General features: G+C 35.6%; 1 protein-coding gene across 2 annotated transcripts; it reads right to left on the reverse strand.

The window, feature by feature from the left end:
* Positions 1-1552: 1552 nt before the first annotated feature.
* Positions 1553-25850, reverse strand: DUS2 (dihydrouridine synthase 2). 2 transcript variants are annotated; one of them, XM_010174255.1, is made up of 15 exons: positions 25728-25850; positions 22683-22728; positions 21083-21174; positions 20130-20173; positions 19267-19327; positions 16470-16517; positions 14446-14511; positions 11750-11820; positions 11256-11342; positions 8754-8922; positions 7877-7998; positions 5262-5405; positions 3971-4058; positions 3280-3353; positions 1553-2053 (listed from the first exon to the last, which is right to left on the reverse strand). In XM_010174255.1, exons 1-15 carry the CDS (start codon positions 25848-25850, stop codon positions 1816-1818), a joined length of 1473 nt encoding a protein of 490 aa, XP_010172557.1. In that variant the 3' UTR covers positions 1553-1815. The 2 variants fall into 2 exon arrangements, with proteins under 2 accessions (XP_010172557.1, XP_010172558.1); XM_010174256.1 differs by lacking the exons at positions 19267-19327; positions 20130-20173.
* Between the last annotated feature and the right edge of the window lie 144 nt (positions 25851-25994).

Raw genomic sequence — 25994 nt, forward strand, 5'->3', positions numbered from 1 at the left:
ACTGTAAGGGAACTGGAATAGGTTGCCAAGAAAGGTCATGGAGTCTCAGTCCTTGGAGATGCATGAAACCCAGCTAGACACAGTCCTGGGAAACTTGCTCTAGTTGACCCTCCTTTGAGCAGGGGGGATGGACCAGATGATCTCCAGAGGTCCCTTCCAAGCTCAAACATTCTATGATATTAGACCTTGCAAGCCACACTCCTAGCAGGACCCAAGAACAACTTTTTTTCTATTATTCCATGATGGCACCAAATAGTCTTGACAAAAACAAGATACCCAGATAGCACTCGCAATAGGAAAACAGCTACTTCTGAAATTTCTGATTAATATTGTAAATTCTTTTAGTGCTTAGACGTCAAATGTAAGTATATGTAACTGCATTTACTGCAATGTACAAAATGAGCAAAAAACCCCCCTTCTTATACTGTATAGATTTACTATAAATTATTCTCATGTAAACAGCAGACATTTTAAATATGAATACACATCTATTTCATTTTACAAGTCTGAACATTACCTGGTGAGATATTGTAAAAAAATGGTTTAACCCTGGCACTACCACTTGAGGAAAGAGATTCAAATTTTTAAATAGGAAGACTATTTATGAACTACGTACAAATGAATTAAATTTTGTATGTTCTTTAGAGATCATGGCATGATATCCCTGTCATTTTGTTTTCAGACCAGAACTGATAATCTGAATATCCTTCACCCTGTTGAGGGAAACTAAACTACCATTTCAATAAACTGCTAATAACTGAAATCCCTGAATTATCTTAATCCATGAAGACATTCTTTTGGGAATTCAAGCTCTGATTTAAATCAGACAAGCTCAGCTGGACTGTCAAGAAATCAGAATGGGTCTGTATGCTCTCTTGGCATATAGCATGTACTTACAGTTTACTTTAATAGGAAGTTATGATGATGGCAAATTAAGAAGAGAACACGTGCCTTTGATTAAGGCCACCACTATCACTAACAGCTAAATACTGAGGCAAACTAGGCCACATCTCAAGAACACACACATAAGGCCATATTTGGATGCCCATTATTGCAAGTAACATGCATGCAGACATTTACTAGAACTTACAAGTTCAAAAGAACAAAACAGCTCAAAGTGCCTTCATTCAGCAAATTCATGGCTACCAAGCTTGGCTCCAATTCCTTACTGGAAAGGCACAATTGTAATATCTAAGACCAGGAAAGCACAGTTAATTTGTACTGTCCTATTTCTGGAGGATAAAATGTAACAGAAATTATTAGAAGAAGTTATTTTCATGTTTAGTGTTATAATTTGTAAGTCCTTCTCTCTGTAAAAAACTTTGTCTTGATATATGATGGGTGTAAATAAAGCTTGCAAAACATGCATAAAACTCATTTGACAAAACCATGTCTACTTAGCTACTAATGTTTTCCTACATTAACTTTTCTGATTAACTACACAGTTCCATAATTAATTCATCTGCTTACGGATTATGTATTCATACACTTCTTACCAGCACACTGTGAACTTGTTAAAAATAAGAAACAAGTAATAAAACCAATTACAAAATTGCTTTGAAAATATCTGATATTTTAAAAAATTTATTACTTGGGACAATCTTCACAATGTTCTTTAAATTCAAGTTGTTAATTTATCCTGTTTGAAAGGCACCATAGGGACAGTGAGTGGTGAACAGTAAACATGTCATTGGCTTTTTTCACAACTGGGGAATTTATCTGTCTCCGAGAGAATGCAAATGAAATGTGAACAGCAAGATATACAAATAGGGGCTAATTTGTAACCGTATAAGCCTGAAACCTCCAATTTCCATGCTATCGTGGTATCTTCGGCACATCCACGTCAGAAGTTTCTTCAATAAAATTAGTTTTTTTATGGGAAGGCTCAGCAAGATCTTCTCTGTGGTCTCTGTTATTCAAGCACTCCTGGTCTTGCCTCTTGCGTTTGTTAATCAGGTGATTTTCTCCCTCACACAGCTTTCCCTCTGGGACACCCAGTGTTCTCAGACAGACAATAGCTGCAGCCTGTTCTGCTAGTTTCTTTGACTTTTCCCTGAAGAGCAAGCAGACAGAGCACAGGTAAAAGTAGAAACTGAAACCTCTACACTGCCAAGACAATCTCCTGTCTCTGATGCAACATCATGAAATAAACAGCATTTGTAGTCATCTCACAGCAGAAGGAACAAAATAGGTCAGTTCCACAAATTATTTGAATCTTGCCAGTTGTCAATGTTGATGCATCACTCCTGATGTAATAGTCTTAGAAAATCTGTTCCTATAAGGTCTTGTGTTTCAAACACTCTACATTAAAAAAAAATCAAGTCAACATGTGTTTGGCCTAAGTAGTTGCAATCCTCAGAAAGGTAACTTTTACAAATATTATCACTAAACAAAAATGAGTTTTGAAGGATCACTTTCTCAAAAGATTCTCGGGCCCAAATATAATCTCTGGTAGGTGTACAAGTGCATTGATGCTGACAAAAGCGGGAACTGTACCATGATAATAAAAACTCTGTCATTTCCAAGAGGGACTGCAGATTACACATTTGTGAAATTCAATAGTTGAAAATATTTTTTTCTCAAAGTTTCATGTCAGCTGAGCTTAACTTCCTAAAGTCTCTACACAGAATATTGCAAGCACCAGTAACTGTTGCATACATTTGTCCTCTTTAAAATGTTCAATGCTGAGCTTTAGCTTTGCAGTTAAATCAAGTTCAATGTAGGTGCAAATGCCTGAAGTCAACTCCAGTACTAACAGATGATTGTATAAAATACCATGAAACTTCAGAGCAGCCCTGGATGTAACTGTTGATTAACTGAGGTCTCTGAGAAGCCACTAAACTGTCCTCTGCTTCAGTGTATGCAGACACTTAATCCTGACTTGTTATTAAGAATGGATCTGCTGTAGTGACTGAAGACATTACCTCCTCCAATGATCCCCTCTGCCTCTCATGGTTAGTTTCTGAACTCTTTGCAAACACAGTTGAACCAGGTCACCTATTTGCTCCTCTTCCAATACAATTTGTGGACTAATCTACTAAGTGAATTAAAATCTGTAATGGTTTACTTGATTATGCTAAAGCTTACTTCCTCTTGTCACATTCAATTCTCAGAAAGTTTGAATTCTTTCTCCCTCCCAGAGGTAGCTTAAGAAGGTAGCTTTTAGTTGACTTTTATCAAAATCAACTGGAATAAACTCGAGTACCCTTTCATTGCAAGTTTTCAGCAACATTTCAGAAACAATTAGAATACAGCTGCAAAAAGCCACTGATAGCTTACCACAGAGTTGATTTGTATTTTTGCTCAGCTACTGTCACTACTGAACTGAATAATCTATCCAGTGGTCTTTGAACCTGAAGAAAAGAAGAATAGGGAGGGGAGTGTCAAAAACAGTCATGTCATTTATACAACAAACAATACAGTCAAAGTCTTTACACCACAATCAAGTAACATCTTTAAAGTTACTGTAATTCACACCACAAATTTATCCTTGCATGTTTAAGATTTAAAAATAAGAAGAAACTGCCCAAACTGCAAATATTTTTGCTTTGTCAAAAAAAATAATTAGATAATGTCCCCATCTAACCAAGCAGTTTATTTTAGCAGTTGCTGCTGTCCAGTATAGTCCCTACACATAACAGTGTGCAACAACAGAGAAAACATTCTGAATCCAAATTCTTTAGTTCTCAGAAGTAAAAGAAAGTCAGTCACAGACTCCTATGTAATGACCTGTGGTTACAGCAACTTCACATGAATCAAAAGCAGACTGAAGGTCTGATTTTCCAATTTTTATTTTCTAATAAAAAAGCTACTATTTTCATACTTATGTGTATTACCATTTCTGAAGCTTCTTACGCAAGAGCTATGCCAGACTGGGAAGCAGAATTTCTCACTACCTTGAGTCCCCAAATACTTAGTTTCATAGACAAGGCAGAGGAAGAGGTTTGCAAGAGTTTCTTCATTGACTCACAGTTTCATAAACAGGCTGAGGATGCTTTTCTTTCCTACACCATTCAAGAAGATACATTTTTGGAGTAATCTGTGGTGGATATTCTCGCCTAGACAGAAAAACTTGCAGTCAACAACTGTGCACAGAGTTCCATTTTAAAACAGGTAGTGCTGCTTATTGTATTACTTCTACCAGCTATTCTTTGTGGTTTAATTTTACAGATCAAATTAAGACAAAAATGCTGCTTCCTTATTAGATAATTCAAGTAATATATCTGACATAACATCTAAAATAAAATCTAAACTTTTCTATTAATTCTTCCCATTCACATTCTATAGTAACACAACTACAGAAAAGATACTTACCAGAAAGGAGATTCTAACTAAATATATGACACAATAGAGATACAGCTTGTACTGCTTATTATAAGCACCAGTGTTAAGATTAAACACTAGAAGAAAGAAAAGAAGCTGCTTCTGTTATGAGACTGTAGAGTTATTAAATAAAAAGGGTAGGAAAGGTAGGCATTGATTCAGTTACTGACATGGAATTACAGCCCCTTGTACTTGGCAGAAAAAAGAAATACTGTAAATCCACTTTATTGAGTCTTCAGGAAGTCAGGTAATATATCCTATAATATTAAAGCATTATAACTGGATTTGAGAAGCATTTTATATCACACTTCTCGAGCTGTTTGACAGACTCAATAGCAAAAATAGCAAACACTGGTATAACGTGGAAAGTAACAACAATTCCACAGGCTTCACAGATTATAGCCAAAGGTAGCTTAAAATAATATTGTACATAACTCCATGAATTAGTTTTTCAAGGAGTACCTTATAAGTGGAACACATTTAGAATATTGCAGATGAGCACATATGTTACATGCTTAGAAAAGAGTATAACGAAATTTGTGCATGACTTTTTATAGAAAAAGTATTGTTTTAGTGAAATTTCACTAAAAAGAACTGAACTCTATATATTTGTATACTCATATTCTTCATATTATTCTACGTACAGATGTTTGATTTTATTTTTTTAATATCAGTCGAAACTTTTAATAAGTTAACTGAGAGAATTAAGCAGTTTCAGGAAGTCTGGAACTAAAGAACATCTTGCAACATCCAAATAGCAGAGGAAGAGTGGTGATGCTAGTGATTATGTAACAATGTACACAAATTGCTTCAGAAAAATTCACTCATTAAGTGCTGTTACACAAATCATTATTTTCAAAAAACTGTTAAGGCACTGTCAAATTCACAGTTTTTATTTACAGATGCAAGATAGTGAAAAAATTAGTTTGTATGCTTACTTGTCAAATCTAACAGCCATTTTTATCACATCTGGATCTTCCATTTGGTCATCTTCATCTTGTGTCTCAGTTTCTAAAGATGTTTTCTTTGCTTTGAAAATAGCTGTTGTTTCTTCATAGAAGTCAGCCATTTCAAAAACTTCACTATTCAAACAGAATACCTTTGTATTAGAGATCAGCTTATAATTTTTTGTATCACATTATAATAGAGAAAAGTAAGTATAGAAATCAGTTGTTTAAATAGAGCATATATGTACAGAGAATCACATGAAAGTGTGGCTATATTCTGCACAGTGACATTAACATGAGCTACTTTTTAGTAGGAAAAAGATTCTTCTTCAAATTTTAGTATTTAAAAACACTATAAGCAATAAACACTGCAACATCCATATAACTCAAAAACCTCAGATTTTCTGACTTCAGAGTATTATTCACATGCCCCAATACAAGGGAGGAAGCAACTAGGATTTGGGTCAAAGGCAAGAGCCTCAAATCCTTTTAAATTTCAGATCTATGGCAGGCTACATCTATTTCGAAAAAAACAAGACTATTCATTTTCTGTGGATGATAACAATAAAACCTGCAGCATACGAAAACTTTTACTTTCTGACTGTTATGGGAATGCTCATTGGTATAAAGCTTTTAATGACAAAATCAATTCTGGCTGCAGAGCCATCTCCAGTGCTCTAAGTTGAAAAGCAATACAGTGGAATAATGCTAACTGATGCTTCTGAGAGAAGACAACTTATTTGGTATGATTATGCAAATTTTTTTGTCTGAAATGCAGCAGCCTGTTCTCTTGCATTCAGGACTGAGGTTAAAACCTCCAATGGTTGTAAGATGCCATCACCACCAGGAGGCAGCAGGATTAAGTAACATTTTTGTCTTAAAATGTGTAAGTGCATTTTAAGTAACTGAACGTTCTTCAGTTATCTGGATATTAAACAGGTTGTTTAATATGGATTTAAACAGGTTAAAAGACTGAGTCTGCTGAAAGTGGTTTTATAAATTTTCAAGTGGCTCTGTCTCTGTCCCTCTCTCATGCACACACACTGCTTAATCCAATTTTTAAATCGGTATTGTATCACATACACAAAAACTGGCTATGCTCAATTTTGGAAGTCCTTAAAGAATTGTTAGGCATAGCACATAAAACCAAAAGTTTTACACTAGACCTCTATACAGTCTTTATGTGTATAAACTGTGACTCTTCTAATTACCTGTTTGAATGCTTGACTTTGACTTTTGGTTTACAATTTCTTTTCTTTACATACTATGCATTACTAGTCATTCAGTAGAGAACATCACCACCCTTTTGGATAAGATTTATTTGAAGTTGTAAAAGATTGTTTCAGGTTCAATCTATACTGTATCTCTCCTAACCAAACTAGAGGAGTATAAACAAAACAGATTGTAAGTTACCATACTAAAAAATGTTCAATTATTTACATGGCAAAAGTTGAAAAGTAACTTGCAAAGTGTAAATGTGGTTCATGGATCCCAGTGCTCCTTTATGATTAATGAAGGCTAGCTCCTTTTATGTATAAAATACAAATTCCTTCCCTTGCATTGTAGAAATATAATAATCATGGACAGCAGTGTTGCTAGAGAGCCAAATTGGTAAATCGCAGTAAACTAGCAAAAGGGTTGCAGGCATTGCCATTCATTTTAAACATGAACAGAATGCTGATTAGGGCTTGCTAGGAAACAGTAACTCTATTGGCAAAATATTTCAAGCTTTCAGCATTTCTATCCATTTTCATACATGTAAGATAACAAACTGTGTCAGACTGTTCATTTTACAAAAACAAAGATTCTCTTCCCCTTCATTCCACCAGAAGGGTAAGTACAGCATACAACCTGGATATGACACATGCAAGCTCAGATCTTTATTTCATTCCATTTGGGATGGGTCCAAACCTGAATTCCTCTCCATTCTGTGTGAATTCTTTAATCACATCTCTATTTTATGGTTTCTCTCAAACTTTTCCTTCTTCCTTTTCTCTGCCCGCCCCTCCCCCCGCCCTTTGAGAAATTTCATCCAGACAGTTTCAGATGTCCAGGATGAAGAGATTCATTAAAGCTGCTATATGTCCTCAAAAAGGTTGCAATTGTTCATTACAATATTTCAGGTATGAAAGGCAACACAAGAGAAATACATCTAAGTATCATATAGGCAACCTTCATACACTGGCTTGAGTTTATCCCTAAGTGTTCATTTAAAACAAACATCATGTCATAAAAATTCCAGTAACATTAAAAACCCGATGTGGAAAAGGGAAAATAAAAATAAATAAATAAATCTGGAAGAAGACAAGCTCCATGCTATTAACTGCCAGACTACCATGACAGAATGCTGAAACTTTTCTTAATCAGTTAATGCAAATATTGGATGCCTGTCCCTCAGTGAAGCACCACTCAAACAAGTATTTTGAATACCTAGACAGTTTTAGGGTTAACACCTGACCATGGAGGAAACCTGGAAAAGTTTACTGTATTATTCTACATCTCACTAAGCTTCTTCTGAAGGTATGAAATGCCAGGCAGTGCTACAGACAGAAGTGGTTTGCAAGTTGACAGAAAGTACAATTCCTGTTTCTGAAGTACACACTTACCAGATCTCCTGTATGGACTGCGCAGCGTGCAGCTTCTTACCCTGAGGAGTTTCTAACTGTTCTCTTAACATCTGACACAAACAGTATTTTGTGTTGGTATAGTGATTATCGTATCTCACTGCCTGAGGGAGAGAGACAAAGTATATAAAAACTTAACAAACAAATTAATCTTATATAATGCTCATGCCTCTTGATGAAATTAAAAATTGGTTTTGAAAGACAATCTGCAATGTACATTTTCAAGGCTGCTCATGAATGTGAGTATAATCTGATTATTTTGGCATGCTTTCATGAACAGAAATTCAACTTACTCATACTTATGAAGAAAGAGTTGACCAGTTTACGTAACTGACTAACAATACAGTGATATTTTATTAAGTAACTAGTTAATGGCAGTTCAAATTTTCAAAACCCAATAAATTTTGAATTGATAACATGATCAAAGCCACAGATTTCTGAATAATTTCCTATTACATCATTAAAATTGTGTATTTTGAGCAATATATAAAACTTTATATAATAAATGACACAGCTAATAGAGCTATAGTAATGCAATACAGCATTGCTTTAATAGCAAATCATTCCCTGGGCTTCCCTGCTGCTAAAAATTCTTGATGGTATTTGTAAAAAACAATTAATTTCTAAAAATTAATATAGCAGCAACTGAGTATTTAATATTCCTCACTTTTTTGTTGAATGTTATTTGCACAACTGTAACCTCAAGAAAGCTGGCCTACATTTCATAGGCTTTTCAAAATCCTAGACATTTTTAGATAGCCTTGTAAGCCACATAAATGTTCCCAAGATATTGTAATAAGATTTGGATTAACAATTCTAAACAATCTTAATTACAAGCAAGACCTTCCAAAAAACTTACATATTTGATGTAATCTTGCATGACTTCCTTCAAGGGGAAAAGACCCTCTTTTCTGAAGATAGATGGGTTCCACATGGCAGCACGAGCAATCATTACTGATGAAGCAGCTGTTGCTTTCTGGAAGGTCTCAATGTCTGTATAGTCTTTGATGAAGTCATGAGATCCTCCACTAAAAATTAACATCACTGTTGTAACAATGAAAGTTTCATTTGCTATTACTTGCACTTTAACACAGCCTCATATTTTCAATGTGCCATTACATTATTAATGGTGGTAGAGTCTATTTGGGTTATTACCTCAAATATAAGAGAACAAATGTGTCTGAGTTTTACTACCAATGGCTCACTAAAACGCAGATTATAATATTTTTAATTATCTGCATACTTCTTTTAAAAATAGAAGACTTTTTATGAAGTAAGAATATAATTTGTGTTTTACACAAACTGTGTGCTTTCCCACAGTTCTTAATGGATAAGGCTCACAGAGAATCACTTCCATGTTGTCTGAAAAATGATACCTTGCAATTTCCAGTTCTGTACCTTCAACTGCACACTAACTATGTTGGCACAAGTGATACTGAAAACAAGTTAAGTATGGACAGCAGCATTCCATTTTCACTCTGGTACTAACATATGGAGAGTAACTACAAGTAGTACTTCTGGATCACTCACAAAGCACTTTCAAGTTAAAAGAAGGTTGCACTGCTTCTATTGTACTGCCTCTGCTTTCAAGTCAGCAAGTCAGGCTTCTTAGTAAGCAAAAAGAACACTTAAAACACCTTTTCTTTCTCAAAGTTTCCCTTCACAGCATCTTTTAAATGTAAAATAAAAGCTGGACTTTTGAACTATAAAGTAAAAGTATCTTTATCCCTTCAAAAGTAAAAACATTGTCAAATGCAAAATAAAAACTACAGAAAGATAAATTACTTTAAAACCAGACATTTCTATTATGGAGACAACACAAGCAAGCTTCCTACACTTAAGAGACTATTCCACAAACACAGTACCCTTCTAGAAATCATATTATCAATTCAAGTTTTCTTGCCCGCCCCCCTCCCCTCCCCTTTTTTTTTACCACCAGTCTACTTCCTTTTATTCATTCCTGTGTATTTCCTGACAAGTTTGAGGTACAAGTGGATAAAATTCTCAAAATACTAGCCAAGTAAGTTACAGCAGGGATCAAGTATCAAATATATTTAATAAGCAGGATTCCAAGTTGCACATTTATATTTCTTTAGAGGTGGAAAAGTTTCACCAAGTGGATTTAAAACAAAGGTCACATCCTTTTCAGGGAAACCATAAAAAAAAATAGGGCTGTTAATGTTAGTTCAGCATGTTGGGACACTTGCGAAGTAGTAAACAGATAAGGATTAATCAGAAGCAATTTATCAAAAATAAACCCCTGATATTTTTGTATCTTAATTGCACACTTCTGCATCACAGAGTACTCATACAGACGTGACGTTCCTCTGACATGCATAACAACTAAGAAGAATTGTCAGCCTCATCTTTTACCTAGGCAAACAAAGGATTCACGGCAATGAACAACGTGTATTTTGCTCATTTTTAGTTCTATATTGTTTAAAAAAATATTCTGAAAACTACAAAGCCGGTGAACCATGGAAAAGTTGTTCAACAAAGATTATCAGCATGGAGTATTTCCTTTATCCAGTATAGAAACAGGTTTTCTAACAGGAACAACTGTTATTTTCAATGTATTTTCTACATAGAAATGTGAACAGGAAAATGGTTCTCAGATTCCTGATCTAAATATGTGGTTTGAAGAGATGCAGCTTTTCCACGAAAACTCAAGATCAATGAAGAGAACTTCACTTTAAGGTCACTGCTTCTCTGACCAAGGATATTCTACTGCCACATATAAAGAGGTGAAGCATCTAAAAATGTCGGTCAGGCAGATCAGATACAATTCAGGACAGTTTGATACTTTTCTTTACCTCTGCTTCCAAAATTGCTCTTAAAACTTCTTAGCAGTTTATAGCTAAACTTTTCCAAGTTCCTTATTTTACTAACAGAGTTACTGAAAGATCCATCCATACAAGCAGATAGATTCAGTGGAATCATGTCCGTATGTCTGGAGACTAAGGAGATTTTATGGAAAATGTGAGGCCACAGAATGTAACACTTTTTGAGCAATAGAACAGATGACCTTCAATGTTCAAGTGTCCAAGACAGAGAGTGGTAGGGTTATAATGACTCACTGCACAGGGCTTAAAAGCACAGAGAATTCAACTGCTGGATGTAATCAGAAACAATTTGTATAGAATAGATTGTGATACACAAATGCAGCATTTTTTGAAAAATATATGGAATTTTTAAACTAAAAACTGAGGTATAGTGAGGTTCCATAATTTCTGTCACTGCTACCTCTATTCAGATTTGATCTTTGGTAACAGGTAGCATTGTATTCGTCTTTTTCCTGCACTTGCAGATCTTAAGCTAAGCACAGGCATCTGGCAATAACAAACTAATTAGTCCAACTTACTTTGCTATTACTGGAATGGAGACTGCTTCAGATATGGCTTTGATCACATCACAGTGGACAGGGTGCTGAGGCCTCTCCTCCTTCTTCCTTTCCAGCAAACAAAAAAAGACAAGACCAAAGATTTCCTATGGAATTTGTAGATATGTAATTTGCCCTTTTTTTCTTTAACACAAGAGAATTATTTAACATAAAATACATTTTAAAAGATTGTTACTGTAATTCCATATCCAGATAAGCAGCATTCATTTTTTTAGACAGAGTATACAAGATAATTTTAGTGTTATTTGGTCTTTGAGACTAAAATTTTAGAATAACAGTAGCAAGTGGTTCAATTCTCTAATTACTGGCCTGACCTTTCTACAACACCAACTTAGTTGTTAGCTGAAATCAGAACCACATATTACATGTAGAGTACACTCTAGTCATATCTTACTGTGCTACATTCACCAGCAAAATAAAGAAGTCTAAGTTGCTCTTACTTAAAATCAATTTACCTTCCATGGACTGCAATGGCAGCAATACCAGTTTTTTCTATTCTCTTTACCAGATTCACAGTATCCTCAACCTGAGTAACAAAAGAGAATTACATAATTTTAGTTCAAAGAAAAAGGAATAACAACCATGTGATCATTGATGAAAAAGAAGACTTCCAACATTTGTTTGCACAAGAGGGATACGACTCCTGCATTTCAACAGTAACTCCCAACATGCATAACCATTTTGTACATACTGCAATGAAAAAACCCTACGTATTATGGCAAAAATGAGAATCCATTTTTAATACTTCCTTGAAACTGCAGATTGCAAACTTTCTACAACAAACTCTGCAACATCTACCAGCTGGCATGGACATAGAGACAGCAGCTTACTTGCTGTTCTGATTAATGACATGTTATGCAAAAGCAGCTTGAAGCAAAAAGGAAAATACTCTAGGATAGCTGTAGAAAATAAAAAGGAGAGCTGCCAGTTCTTTGATTTAATACGTCAGTACTTCAGAACCAAAGTGATCTTACAAAGAGTTACTGATTCTCTTCACACAGGCTTAATTTGTTAATTTAATCATTTCAAGTACATGTGTAAATGACTTTTGAATAATAGCTAGCCCGGTTACAGTTCATCCATCTACAGAAATATCTATCCAGGTCACGTGCAATCATGCTATCTAGGCAGGTAATTAAATACACACTTGCAAAATAATCAGTCATTAAAAGAGAAGGCATATAATCTCCTGAAAATTTAAAAATACGTAGGGATTTCAACTGAAAAAATCCAGTAAGAAACTATATCAGCTGTGAAACAAGAAAGAACCACCTATGTATTTTCATTACATTTTTAATAGTTAAATTTTAGAGTACTGACAAAACAAAACGTAACAGCTTTAGCAATGTAACAGTCTTACCACAATTTCTTTGAAATTAATGATTGCACCCAAGAATCTACCCTAGAAAAAGTCATTCTAATTGCAATGAAGATGTTGCTTCCAAGGGGGAAGATTATGAACCCTTTTGTATAAACTAGCCATTTCAGTGCTTCATCTATCAAAGTGTTTCTAAAAAGGCTGCAGAAGTTGTTCTGTAATTTGGGTATCATTTGCAGTATTTATTGTTATCATTGCATGTACAGTAAATCAGGACTCAAGTAATGCAAAATTTCCATGCAGTATAGAATACGAGTAGTTTATAGAGCACAGGCAGTTTCTTTTGTAAACACAATGTCATTAGTGAAATCTTCATTGTTAACATGAATGTTGGAAGTTGGAGAAGTAACATCAGGGTTCATCACACTGTGCTTACATACACGTGGTATTACTCTCAGCCAATTCCACATTCGGTGGTTTCTTCTAAAATAAGAGTGCATTTTTCCTTTTTATTTTCATTTAGTGCTTATTCATCAGCAAAAGCTTTGGAATTAACTCACTGGGTTAATAGGACTAAAATACTTTTTCATAGAAGTATCCACATTTGGAGTTCAATGGAATAAAACCATTTGTAGACATGTAATGTTGAGTATTTTTTTTTCACTTTTTGAATTATAGAAGAAGAACAAAGTTTGGCACGTGATGTGAGCAGCCAGAAAGACAACCTGGTTGGAAGGGGAAAATTACTAAACAGAAGAAAAGGTCTTGTGAAAAGTACTGAGAGAGAAAATGCCTGCCAGCCTGAAAACTGCTAGCCTGGGAGCCAGGCCTGTGAACCAGAAGTACCCTTGATAAGTGTAGCTGGGTACCTAGAAACCAGAGACATCCTGAGATAACACTGATAAGTGCAAAAACAAGGAAACATATCAGCAACTTATCTGAAAAGGTAAAAAATAGTCTGGAAAAATGGGAAAACACCTCGAGAATGAAAGAATCTGTAACTGCCATTGGGTGTTCTAACTGCAAGAAAATGAAAACTGTGGAAAAAAATTTAAAATTTTCCTGAAAGAACAGAAAACAATCATCCAGTGGCTGCCTCAGGTGAAAAATAGGAATTAACAGCATCTACTGTCTGCCCCAGGTGAAAACTAGGAATTAACAGCATCTACTGTCTGCCCCGGGTGAAAAACAGGAATTAACAGCATCTACTGTCCGCTTGCAGGGTGGTGTCCTACACCCTCTTGCATCTCCATGACATAAAAATAACTTAATTTTTTTGTCCAAAATGGATTTTCTCTTTGAGAACTTCCCATGCTGCATATACTTTTCCTTTTCCTAAACAGGATGAACTCTCCATACAAACTTTCTACAAGATCTTGGACTCTTGCCTGGCATGCCTGGCTGACTCCAAACTCCATGACACAGATCATCTTTGGAGTGAGTCTCTTCCTGCTATTTTACTGGTCCCTCTCTGAGCGTACTTCTGGGGTTGGTTCAGTTTGTCTTCCTACTTCTTGGATTGCTGTGTCCCTTTCTGGGATCTGTCTAATACCAGTTTTGTAGTAATCTGTAATAAAGTTGAGAAATTTAGAGGATAAAAGCCTCTGTGTTCTTGCGTATCATGGAACCCAATGAACCCACAATCACTGTACACCCACAAGCCAGATAACCCCTTAGGCTGTGACAGCATCCCAAATAGAAATTACAGAAATTATAATTTCAAGTGAGATTTTGAGGTCTAAAACACCAACATATTAGAACACCATATATTGATTTTAAATCACAAAATTGAACAACAACTAAGCACTTTAGCATAATAATTTATGTTCTTACTGAGGGCAAAATGCGGATTTTGCAGGTTACTGGTTTACAAATTCCTTTAACGAGGGTAGTCAATATCTGGAAAAAAAGAAAAGAAGACATATAAAATTAGTTTGCCCTTTGCAATTGGCTACAAGTAATTTTCATGTGTAAGATTTTGCTGCTTATTAACATCTTAAATTGAAAAGAACAATTCTGAATTTTTGAACAGTAAGTTTCCTGATGATCAAAACAAAATGTAATGGTTGTAGAGGTGAAGGAAAGCTGTTAGCAATCATACTTAAAACTGCCTCTCATTCCTATGAGAAATATTTTTGCCAGATTTACTTCTAGCTTGCTAAATATTTTCCTCTCAATTACCACTCCTAATTTTTTTTCTTTCAGCCTTCATCACTTCATACTTCATAAATTACAATTTAATTCTGGATGGCATCACCCACCTTACCTAATTCATGGAATGCCATATAGGCCTCAAAAAATTGGGTTCTGGTTCCAGTTCTGTTGCCTGTATTGTTAGCTGACTTTCTGCAGATAACACCACTTATCCGACTCTACTTTCTTTTTTGAAAAATTGAGACTGATGTCAACCTTCTCTAAAAATGTTTTGAGATCAAGACTGGATCACTTTTACTTTTGCTTCTCCCATCAGCTAATGAAAGAGAGAGCAATAGGTCCAGTCTACTCCATTTAAACTCCTGCCTCGGCACAATTAACGATGCTTCCAGTTGCTGAATGGTCAGTTTTTACAGCTTAGCTAACACTGTGACTCTTGACAGCAAGGGATTCTTACGTTTGGCAAAAGGCTAACTATCTATCATGGTTATAATGCTGATGACGTGCCCTTCTAATGGCATGTCCTCAGGTAATTAAATAAATGACACAGAACAACCCATTTTCATGCCCAAGTTTACAAAGAATAGTAACTAAGCAATAGATCAGCTTGTTGAAACTGTAGAATTGCTACTAGCATACAAAGCTGAACGGTATAATCACACTAAGAGGAAGGCTTTACAAAAGACTGACTCAACATTGATTTTAGACAGAAGAAAAAGGCATGAACTACAGGGATCAGAAAGAGACTGGCTATCATTCAGAGAGTCATGCAGATGAGTGAAGAGAGCCTGGTCTCTTCAAAAGACTGACTACATCAAAGAACCCTTAAAATAAAACACACTCAAAAGCCACATGGAAAAGGCAGAGCAATGCTCTTGTTATTTTTGTTTTGTGCAGACCCACATGCTTTTGCTAGTACAAGAAATAAAGAATAACTACCTTGGAACATTTGCCACTGTGTACCACGATTCATTTATTAGTGAGAGGTGAATTGTAAACTAGATTTGCCCTCAGGAACTCTGAAAGTGGATACAGTGAGCGACTAAAAGCCAAGGGGAAGCAAGACAAAGTTCACAGTCAACTCATCTGAACTATGAAGAATCAGGTCTTTAAGCAGAAAAAATAACTCTATGCTAAAAATGTTCCTGGAAACCCAGAGCAATGTCTGGACTCTGTTTAATCTCAGGAAGCTTAAAAGACCTTAGAAATACATATACACACATATAAAACCCATAATACATATCTATCTATATTACATACAGATAGGCAGATGTGTGTATATATATTTTTTCATATATATTCATATAGGGTTTTATATACTTATACACATACAAAACAATATATAAACACATAAATATACATACATATACATATGTATAAATCTTTTTCATACTGCTCACAAGGGGTTTTATACACATTTACATACATATGCATGTAAAACTCCTCCCTCTGCAAATATAGCACCACAGTGTCAAAGTTTTAAAACTGAAAAGGAAGAAGGTAGTAATTCTGTAGTCCAGACAATGACAAAGAGAACTCGATCAAGACTATTCATCCACAACCATAATTTCAGTATTCACAACTGATTGTTCTACTGTAGCTTGTGCAAATTTGTCTTCTACGCATTCATCCCTGCTTCCAGTAGAGCACAGTACATTATACCTTCCAAAGCAGTTCAAAAACCACAAGAAGATAATACTTACAGACTCTATTTTGTCAGGGTCAGATAGCAGTGCAGCTCCCATACCGCCCTGCAAAAATATATAGCAACTGTTACACACTAGACAAACACATTTTTCAACACAATTATTTTGCCTAATAGCAGACCACAGCAAAAGTACAGTGTCATATTAAGGGGCGTGGCAGGGGGTAATAATAAAAAGGAGAAAATGGCAAAATCTAAAATGCAGGAACACTAGTGAACACTTTGCTGAAACACATTTCCTAGAACCGTCTGAGAATAATTAAGCAGTAATTCATGGCATCAGCTTGCTCCCATTACTTTATGGAGCAGACAGGATTTCAAAAAGCCATTTTTAGCAACTGTAGTTATCTGGTTTCTAGTCCTTAAGTGACAGCTGAACAGATTTATTGTTTTAAAATTATGCACCACGTTTGAGAGGTCTTGCTGTCAGTAGTTTCTGCCTACATACTACACTCAGAAAAAACAGGCTAAGACATACTAAGTGGCTATATTGAACACAAATTATGAACACCTTAGCAATGTAATATTTTAGCTGTTCTTTCTGCACTATTTCATCTGCATACATAGATCTAGAGGCCAATAGGCAGACACAAGAAATAAGTTTAAAATTTTATTAACTATTTTGACCCAAAACTACTGTCGGAGAATAACCATTCACCCACACTTGAATTTTGGATCTTTCATGCTTGTACAGGGTGGATTGTTTTGCTGTTTTGTTCTTAATTATGATTCTGTGGAAGGAGAAAATAGTCTTCCATGTAATTAACTATAATACAGAAGAAAGTAATAAAGGCTAAAGAAAACATTACTTGAAATATCATCAGACCATTAAGAATTTAATGACATGTCCTCAGTATGACTATAGTTCCTTGGTAATACCACTTTATCTCAAAAGCCATCTGGTAGAAAAACAGGGGAAGTTCAGAAACAACAGAATCTAAATACATAAATAAAAACACTCCAGAACACAGGAAATTAAAATTTAAGTTTAAAAGAATGCAAAATATTTATTTTCACCATACCTTACCATGTCATTTTCATAAGTTAGCAATGAAACAAAAAAGCTAATAGGATTGAAACAGAAAAACTCTAGAAATGTATGTGGGTAAAATTACTGTCAAGTTCGATGGAATATATTAGATGAATTTAAGTAATCATTCTTCAGAGTGCAAGCCAACCTACAAAACTAAGGAGTGAAACAGAAAATCCTCCTCTAAATCGATCCATCCCACACCTTTCTTGAACCATCACCTGGTACTTTCAGCATTAACCACTGTCAGATCCAGGCTGAAACACTACGAACTGTTAAAGTTAAGATCCTAGATACCTGAAAGGTGTCCAACTTTCCTACACACTTCACATGCTCAAAAAGGAAAATCAATCTTTGTGATGGAAAAACATCAGCCCTCTCTTATTGCACAGACATTAAGGCCCTTTGGTTCTTCTGTTCCAAAACTCCATGGCATAGTCTGTCCTTTTATTTATTTAAGGCAATGCAGTCTAAAATAAACTCTTCTCTTTTCCAAGTAGCGTTATCAAAAGACATGTTCCCTTAATGGCAAATAAATCCATTTACACAAAGCATTCTTTTCTCTTGCATGAAAAATTGAAAAAGGAGGACAAGATAGTCATGTGGAGTAGACTGTACAATGTCATGGCATCGTGCAAGGCTCAGGCATGTTCGGCAGGGTCAGCTTTGCTCTTTACTACTCCCTATTTTAACAACACTGCACCAGATATCACATTTCAACTGGCCATGTATTTATGCGCCAGATACAATAAACTGCCTCAGAATTCTGTATTTTTCTACCATGGAAGGGGAGAGGGAAAAAAATAGTTTTACTTGGTTCACAGGCAACTTGGTTTGACAACAGAAAATACAGAATCTCTATAAAAGCTTAGGATGATACTAGGAATTAGGGCAGATCTCAAGTTACCATTCACATTTGTGCTCTTGCTTTAGTACAAGAACTTGCTCCAAATGCTAAAAATGCCAATGCCACAAAGACTAGAAGACAGAAAGTTTAAATGCAAGTCAAGCTTCTTCACTGAAATGAATTTTTAAGTCTTCTAAGTTGAAGCTCTTTCTTTGACACTAAGTGCAAAATTTCTCTTGACTATTCTGCATGAACATCTGACATCAAAATGGAGCTCCACAATCTAATTCTTTGATACTTTACTTACACACCAACTGGCTTAACAGTGCTAACAACCAGTCTCACTACTCTGTTGTAGCCACAGGTGACAGAGGATTAGTTTAGTATTGCATGTGCTTACCTAAAAAAAAAATATTAAAAAATCAAGTTTTAACTGTTCCATCCTCCTCCCACTTAAAACTGACCAATAATTGAACTCAGCATTTAAATTTGCAACTAAGTTAACTGAGTTAACTTAATTGTTTTCACTTTGTACAACAGCAACTTCACTATGTTTTTTTTTCCAATATTCAGTGATTGTCCTGACAGAAAATACAATCACTACTTGCTCAGAGGTACACATCCACACTCACTTGAGCTTACAAACTTCATACATACTTACTCACTTAAAGATACGATAAGTTAAATTACCAAACCTATTCTTAAGTGAGATTTCTAACAGACTATGTTATTTTACTGTATTAAGGCCGTGACACCTTCAAGACACTTTTGTTTATTGCAAAAAAATAAACTCAAGTTTACCTGCATGAAAATTTTACTGCTTGAATGTGTTCAACCCAGAATGTCAGAAGACATATTCCACTTTCCACACCTCTAAGAAAGAAAAAGCTTATTTAAGAGTAATCAGAATACACTTGCCTTAGTAGAATATTCTTTTGGGCATCCCATGTTGATATCAATACCAGCTACATCACTCTCTCTGAAAGAGAAGAAAAACAATTAACAATATTTTCCAGCATGTCAGAACGAGAATCAGGAAACAGACATCTTTCCAGGAAACTTGTTTCACTGTCATTAAGGCTTAAATGAAAATTTAAGGTTAAGTTTTTATTTGAACTTCTGAATTTTTAACTTCTTATTTATAAAAGTTATTTTATATTTATTTTAAACAGAGGTCTGAAGATCACTCTGTTCACAGGTTTCCATGACCAGTGTTGTGCAGAAGCTACAAATACTCATCTTAAGCATATATAAGTATATCCACCACTAAATTCACCACTGTCACTAAAGCAAGTCCTACTGAAACTTCCATTTATTTAAAATGAAGTCTTATAAACATCTTTTTTAAAAAGTCTGAGACACATTTTTCATTTCTGCACAATACTTTATTGGGGGCTTCAAAGCACAAACAGTAGGAGACATTTCCAGGCATACTGGTCTTACTTGCAGCTGTGCAATACCCAGGGAAATTTCATACTGGAGAGATCAAGGACACACTTACTGCACTAGCAAAACACCATCAATCCCAGTATAGAACTTAATGCAGCTGCTATTTTGAGCAGTAAGTATTTTAAATAGAAGTTGCAGTTACACCATTATACCACCGGCCTTTTGAGATGCTACACATCACTGTGCTGCTCCTACAGAACTCTTCTTGGTCATATCAAGACCTGCCTTGATCTTCTCAATCATAAAAAAATTGTCTTCCACAATAATTCCTCTGCACAAAAAAACCCCAAACAAACCCATGGTAAGAAGGGGGGGGAGAGAAGATGACTTACACAAGCTTAGCTACTGCCAGGGCTCTTTCAGCATCTGCTGCACCCTGTTGGAAAACCAAGAGGGTTTATAAATACAAAATATCATCAAATTAATAAAAAAAGAGTGCTCACTTGCACACATGTATAACTATTTGTCCTAAACATTTAGTATAAAGTCACAGAGACCCATTCATGGCATAACAGATGGCTAAAATATTTAGCTCAAGTATGTACTAAGTAAGCCACTGAATGACAAAAGGTGATGCGAAAAGGGATCTGGAGAGGTCTGTCCACCCTCTTAACCTACAGTAATATCAAATGTTCTTAGCTCACCACCATTAGATATTTATTTACCAGGTTCTTAAGAAACAACACTAGTAATTCTACAGCCTCTACACGCAGCTTATTCCAGGGCTATCATTACCACTGAAAAAGGTATTTTCCAATATCTAATGCAGTTCCCATCACCTCTTGTTCTACACAGAGTGATCTCAAAGAACAAGTTACTACCTTTTTCTGACCAGCAGCCTTTAATCCATTTGTGTAATGTTAATGCACACACTAATTCTCTCTTATCTACCCTAAACGATGCCATTTCTTTCAGTCTTTCCAGTGAGACTGCTTAATGGACAGTGCAAGACAAACATGTGATCAAACACCAGTATAATTTATTTTTAGTATCTGTATGTTTGGAAATGTATCAAAGATACCTATTTCAAAATCAAACTGCTGTCATGAGCACAGACTTCACTTTAATCGCCTCTTCTGAAAGCAGCCATACAGAGAGCTTATAGTGTAGCATCTTGACTGCATGTGTACCAACAGATTAGAAATTCTGCAACATATCTAGTGTGAAATTTTACATCAATAAATTGGTAGTCTGCAATACAGAGGTGCTTTAGACTTTGATTACTGTCACTAGCACTACCTTGTTTAACTGTTGTTATCAGAAAAGCCTGCAGTTGGTTTCTTACCATTTGAAAGACAACATGGTGCCTCTCCCTTTCACAAGTTCTAAAAACAACTCTTTCATTAGGTGCAACAAAGTCCACTGTTTCAAGAACTTCTAAATGAAATGAAAAACAGACAAAAATTATAGACAAATGTAATCATAAAGGAAGTCATATGACTACACAACTTGTATATAAATGAAATGCTATCAGATAAGCCTTCCATGAACAGCAGAACGAATGGCACTCTACCTCCTGTATGTCCTTGCAGTACATTTCTTGCACATTGTTGTTTCCCTCCCACAGTACTCCCTAATCATCCCCCAGCCTGTTTGTTAGGCAAGCATCAGCACCAGAACCAGCCTAATGATGACTCAGACAGAATAACAGTACCCTTTTTGGGAAAGTGCAGGAGGGGAAAGCAGATTTGTAGTGGACTTCTGCTCCCCAACAGGGACACTACAAACAACTGTTTCTCATCCCACTCAGCTGGGGAGATCTCAAAGATATCTTTTTACAAACTTGTCTGTGAAAATCATGTTAGGCCAAGTCTAGTCTATGGACCCTCAAATTAATAAAAGAATGATAAACAGCGAGACCTTCCATGCCTTGCTCCTTATTGCAGTAGACTAAAATGTGTGCATATTACAATGTCACAAGCAGCTAACATTTATAAAGACGCATGACTGGAAACTGTCTCTACTGCAGTCCAAATTAATTTGTTTCCTGGACACCATCAAACTTTTCCTGAAAAATTAAAAGGCTTTGTAATTAATATTAGTAATTTTGCTCAAGAAATTAGATTTTATATTAGTACGTACGCATGTAAAATTTCTGGGGGAAAAAAAGAAAAAAAAACCCAAGAGGCTTTTACTGTTTGTTCTTTATTCTAATAGCATAAAAAGGCAGTAGAGAGCTGAAGCCAGTATGTAGACACAGAATTAAGAAGAGTTATTGGTTAATTACAATTTTATTATTTGTCTTTTTAACCCACATAAAACTAAAAGCTTTAACATTTTTAAAAAAGCACTGGAACTTTAATGTCCTGTCTATTCCAGCTACTAGTTTCTTTTACCTGCTGCCAGGAACCATAATGCTGAAATATTAGTAATGGACTTCCAACATGGATCCCATTTTTCTTAATAAAAAGATAAAGACAATTCCAGGAGCTAGAATTATAAAGCCTTTCACTTGAGAAGGCCTGTACCTGCACACCCAGTGACTCGACCACTGTCAAAAGAGTTTAACAGAAAACTCATAAAATCCTTGTAATAAACTAAATCAATGGTGGAGAAAGACCTTGTATTAGGGCCCTAAAAAGAATTAAAAGCTTTCAGTTACTAATACATTAGCCCTATCCTCCAAAAACATTTATAGTTTTCCTGAGGGACACTGACTGAACTATTGAAATTCCTTAAGAAGGGAAACTGAAAGTTGGAAACCATAAAGCAGCAGACAGGTAAGGTAGAGCTTCAAAAGCTTATTTTAAATGCCTAGACAGAGTTTAGAGGGATTGTATGCACTGATACTTCACTATAAAATAACTTCAAAGAAATAATTAACTTTTCTCTTAACTAGAAAAAAGAACGGTTACAGATATGAACAAAAGAAATGCTATACTTACCATTTATAACCCTCTTACACTGCAGCATCTTTATATCAATTAGCTCCTGAGAAGAAAGAATAAAAATACCTTGGTGAGCTGAAGTGTTTAAGCCACCCAGCTCTAAACAGCTGTCCATTTTACTAAGAAAGAATAACTATCTAGAGATACCAACTAGAAAAAAAGAATGCAGATGAAAACCAAGAGTTTAACTATTAACACACTCAACTGAGGTTTCAAAATATGAACAGAACAAATGAACATAAGAATGTGATATGCTTACATAGCTCTACAAGAGTCATTTTGCTCAAATACCTATCTAGCAAGCTGGAAACAAAGCAGAATGAGCTGCTGAGAGCAGAAGGGGAAGATAACTTAATACTATAGCAACAGACCACCTCAAGAATCAACGTAAATTCGTACTGGCCAAATGCATAAGGGAACAGACCAGAATTATTAGGCTTTAAGAATTCTTTACCTTAATCTGGAGTTTTATCAGTTCTCTACGCTTGTTAAAATAGAAAAATAAAACTTGGTGTTAACCTTAACTGGAGAACATAATAGTCACCACTCATCTAAAACTTATAGCTTTCCTTTAGAAAAAACTTGGAATTTCAATCTACATCTATTAGCTTAACTGCAGATTTATGTGACTTAATTTATCAAGGACACCAGCTGAGTCCTTTACTCATATGTATCTCATCAACTTGATTATAGGTGAGCTTTAAGGCAAACTGACTGACTTTAATTGACAACAGGCTATAGCTTGAGCCAATAGAACTTGTTAGCTGATGAAATAAATATGCAGCTGGTAATCCAACTGCTATATAAATTGAGGAAAAAACCCACCATGCTACAGTGTTAGTTATTTGAAGAAGTTTAGTCTACTATAGACTCTTTGTTTTAGCAGATAAGATAAGGTTTAAGACCAACTGATTTACAGGTAAGGGATAAATAAGCAATAAATTAGGCTAATCTCAATCTGTTTGCATTATACTATAGGTCTTATGAGTAATAAATTGAAGTTTTTCAACTTCTCATTGGGTACTATTCACTTTAAGTTCTGATCAGCTTTGATTTCCAAAATGTTGAGGGGATTGGAAAACAAAAGGATAAATCAGAAAATAAAGCTTTATTATACAGAAATGAAGTTTAAAAAATGCAGTTATTCATACTGTTCTGTTGCTAAACAACTACCGTATAGTTACCTAAACCAGCTGTTCTATTTTATACTATCTTGGCAGTTCTTAAGAAAACCTGCAATGTGTAGTTTCTCTGATAAAATCTACCAAGACTGATACCTAACTTCAAACACTAATCCATGTTAAAGGCATCTTAACTCTCCTGTCTCTCAACAGCAATGTGGAGAAAAAAAAAGACAATGTAAGAGACCTTATTTTTGAAGTGAGATGAGGAAAAATACAGCAGGTTTTTGGCCACAGGAATAATTTTCACACTACATGTTTGTTACATCCTTCAACTTCTTAAGTAACTTTGAGGGTCCCTTCTTTTGAAGTAACTGTTTCTCTGGAATTGTGTCAAAAACTGTGTGCAAAGGAGAAACTGCTTTATTTGGTTTATAATGCTGCATTAATTAACTTTTCATACCTTGTGACTTCAGCAGTAAACAAAGTGAGACCTTTGTGTGTGGTTTGTTGTGGGTTTTGAATGTGGATTTTTTTAGACAAAATAATTTTTACGTTACTATCTTCCACTAATTTCCTTTACAATAGCCCTGTCAGATCTGTGGTTAGTGAAATCCAGTAGCTGCTCAGCAACAACATTCTTTGCCACTCCTAAGAAGTGTAAGAGATACTGGAGAAGTACAAAGCCTGTCTGAAGCCTGACTCACTTTTAATGTTTAAGACTTCTAGATTCTGTAACTCTATGCCTGTGATTTCTCTATATATGATCTACAGTTAGCCTCCCAGAGAATGAAAAAATATATTCTCACTTAATCTCATGTAAAGCAGAGAAGTCATAATTCATGAACTGGGAAACTGTTAATTATTTTTTACTGAATAGGAAAAACATCTTATTACTCCCAATTTCATGGCAGACATAACTATTCTACTGAATTTTGAGACTGCTTCTGAATCATCCAGCAATAACTATTCTTTCACACAGAGCTGATCCAACTAATTAAATATCATTTGTAACTCTAGAGACAAAAGGTGAGCTGTGGCCAAGATAAAAATAGCATATTGTCTCTCTGAGAACAAATGTTTCCTTTCTTCTCCCCCCCAAAAAGGGCAGTGAGCTAACTCATGAGAGAACTGCTCTAAAGATTCCTGGAGAACATCCTAAATGACTGATTCTCACAGTTCACTTTAGTCTGTTCTACTGGTACAGAACAAACTTTCTCCATGAAAGCCAGTATTTAAGCTATGTTTATATTATGTTTAACTCTTTAATTGGTTTGGTTTTGGGGGTTTTTTTGTGTAGTTTTTTTTTTAATCTTGGCAGAGTTGTGTAACTTGTACTGGTGCCTGCATTTGAGAAGATTTAATAATAGCACTGTAGGGGAAAATGGGAATACTGATGCATTACAACAGTAGGAAGAGTGAAGAGTAAGTACCTTGAGTTACAGAGCAGTCCTACCACTAATATCTACAGCAAACTGGAGTCTCAGCTTCAGGCAGTTTTAAGTGGTTAAGAAACAAGGACAGCAGCACTGAGGGGTGTATATGGATGCTCTGGGTTAGCACAGCAGAACTAACCAGGTGAGAGGGTAGGTCAGTCTGAGAGTTACTTCAATGTTATGACTATACTAAAAAAAAACCCAAAACAAAACCACACCAAAACATAGCAGAATGTGAGGAAATAGAGTGCTTTGTCTAAGTGAACTGAAATTATTGAACAATCTTAAAATACATGTCTGCCACCATAACTTTAGGACTGCTCAAAGAAAAATGCCTTAAGCCACAGAGATTCTTCTTTCTCCTCTGTGCTAATAAAAAATATATGTAAAATTAAAAAATATCATACAACAAACAAAGTCTGTTTGTACTTTTCTTAACAATAATGTTATCAGGTAAGACTGTCTCATCTGCTCACCCCTCGTACCTCACAGTACACGATATCAGCGCCATAGTCCAGAGCTAGGAGACGCATGGGTAACGTTCCCACTCGCACCATGGGAGCCAGGATCTTTTTTCCTCTAAAACACAGCTGTGTGTTCACCGTCATTCCCGTCACGGTACCACCTGGAAGAGAACACCCAGGAGTAGAGCCCTGGAGCCTAACGCCCTCCGTGTAAACGCCCAGAACTTTCCTGAGGCGGGGGGGGTGGGGGGCGGAATGCGTGCCCCTGTCAAACCTGACGGGGCTCCC

This window comes from Antrostomus carolinensis, unplaced genomic scaffold (assembly GCF_000700745.2).
Source record: "Antrostomus carolinensis isolate BGI_N321 unplaced genomic scaffold, ASM70074v2 scaffold52208, whole genome shotgun sequence".
In the NCBI taxonomy this organism is placed as follows: Eukaryota; Metazoa; Chordata; class Aves; order Caprimulgiformes; family Caprimulgidae; genus Antrostomus; species Antrostomus carolinensis.

What these genes read in the sequence shown, in the direction of transcription:
- DUS2 (XM_010174255.1), bottom strand. Translation starts at nt 25,850, where the DNA reads ATGACGGTGAACACACAGCTGTGTTTTAGAGGAAAAAAGATCCTGGCT. An exon ending in TCCATTCCAGTAATAGCAAA is followed by an intron (nt 8,923 to 11,255) that starts GTAAGTTGGACT and finishes GTTAATTTTTAG; the next exon opens with TGGAGGATCTCATGACTTCA. An exon ending in CTCAGCCTGTTTATGAAACT is followed by an intron (nt 3,354 to 3,970) that starts GTGAGTCAATGA and finishes TCTTTTCTTCAG; the next exon opens with GTTCAAAGACCACTGGATAG.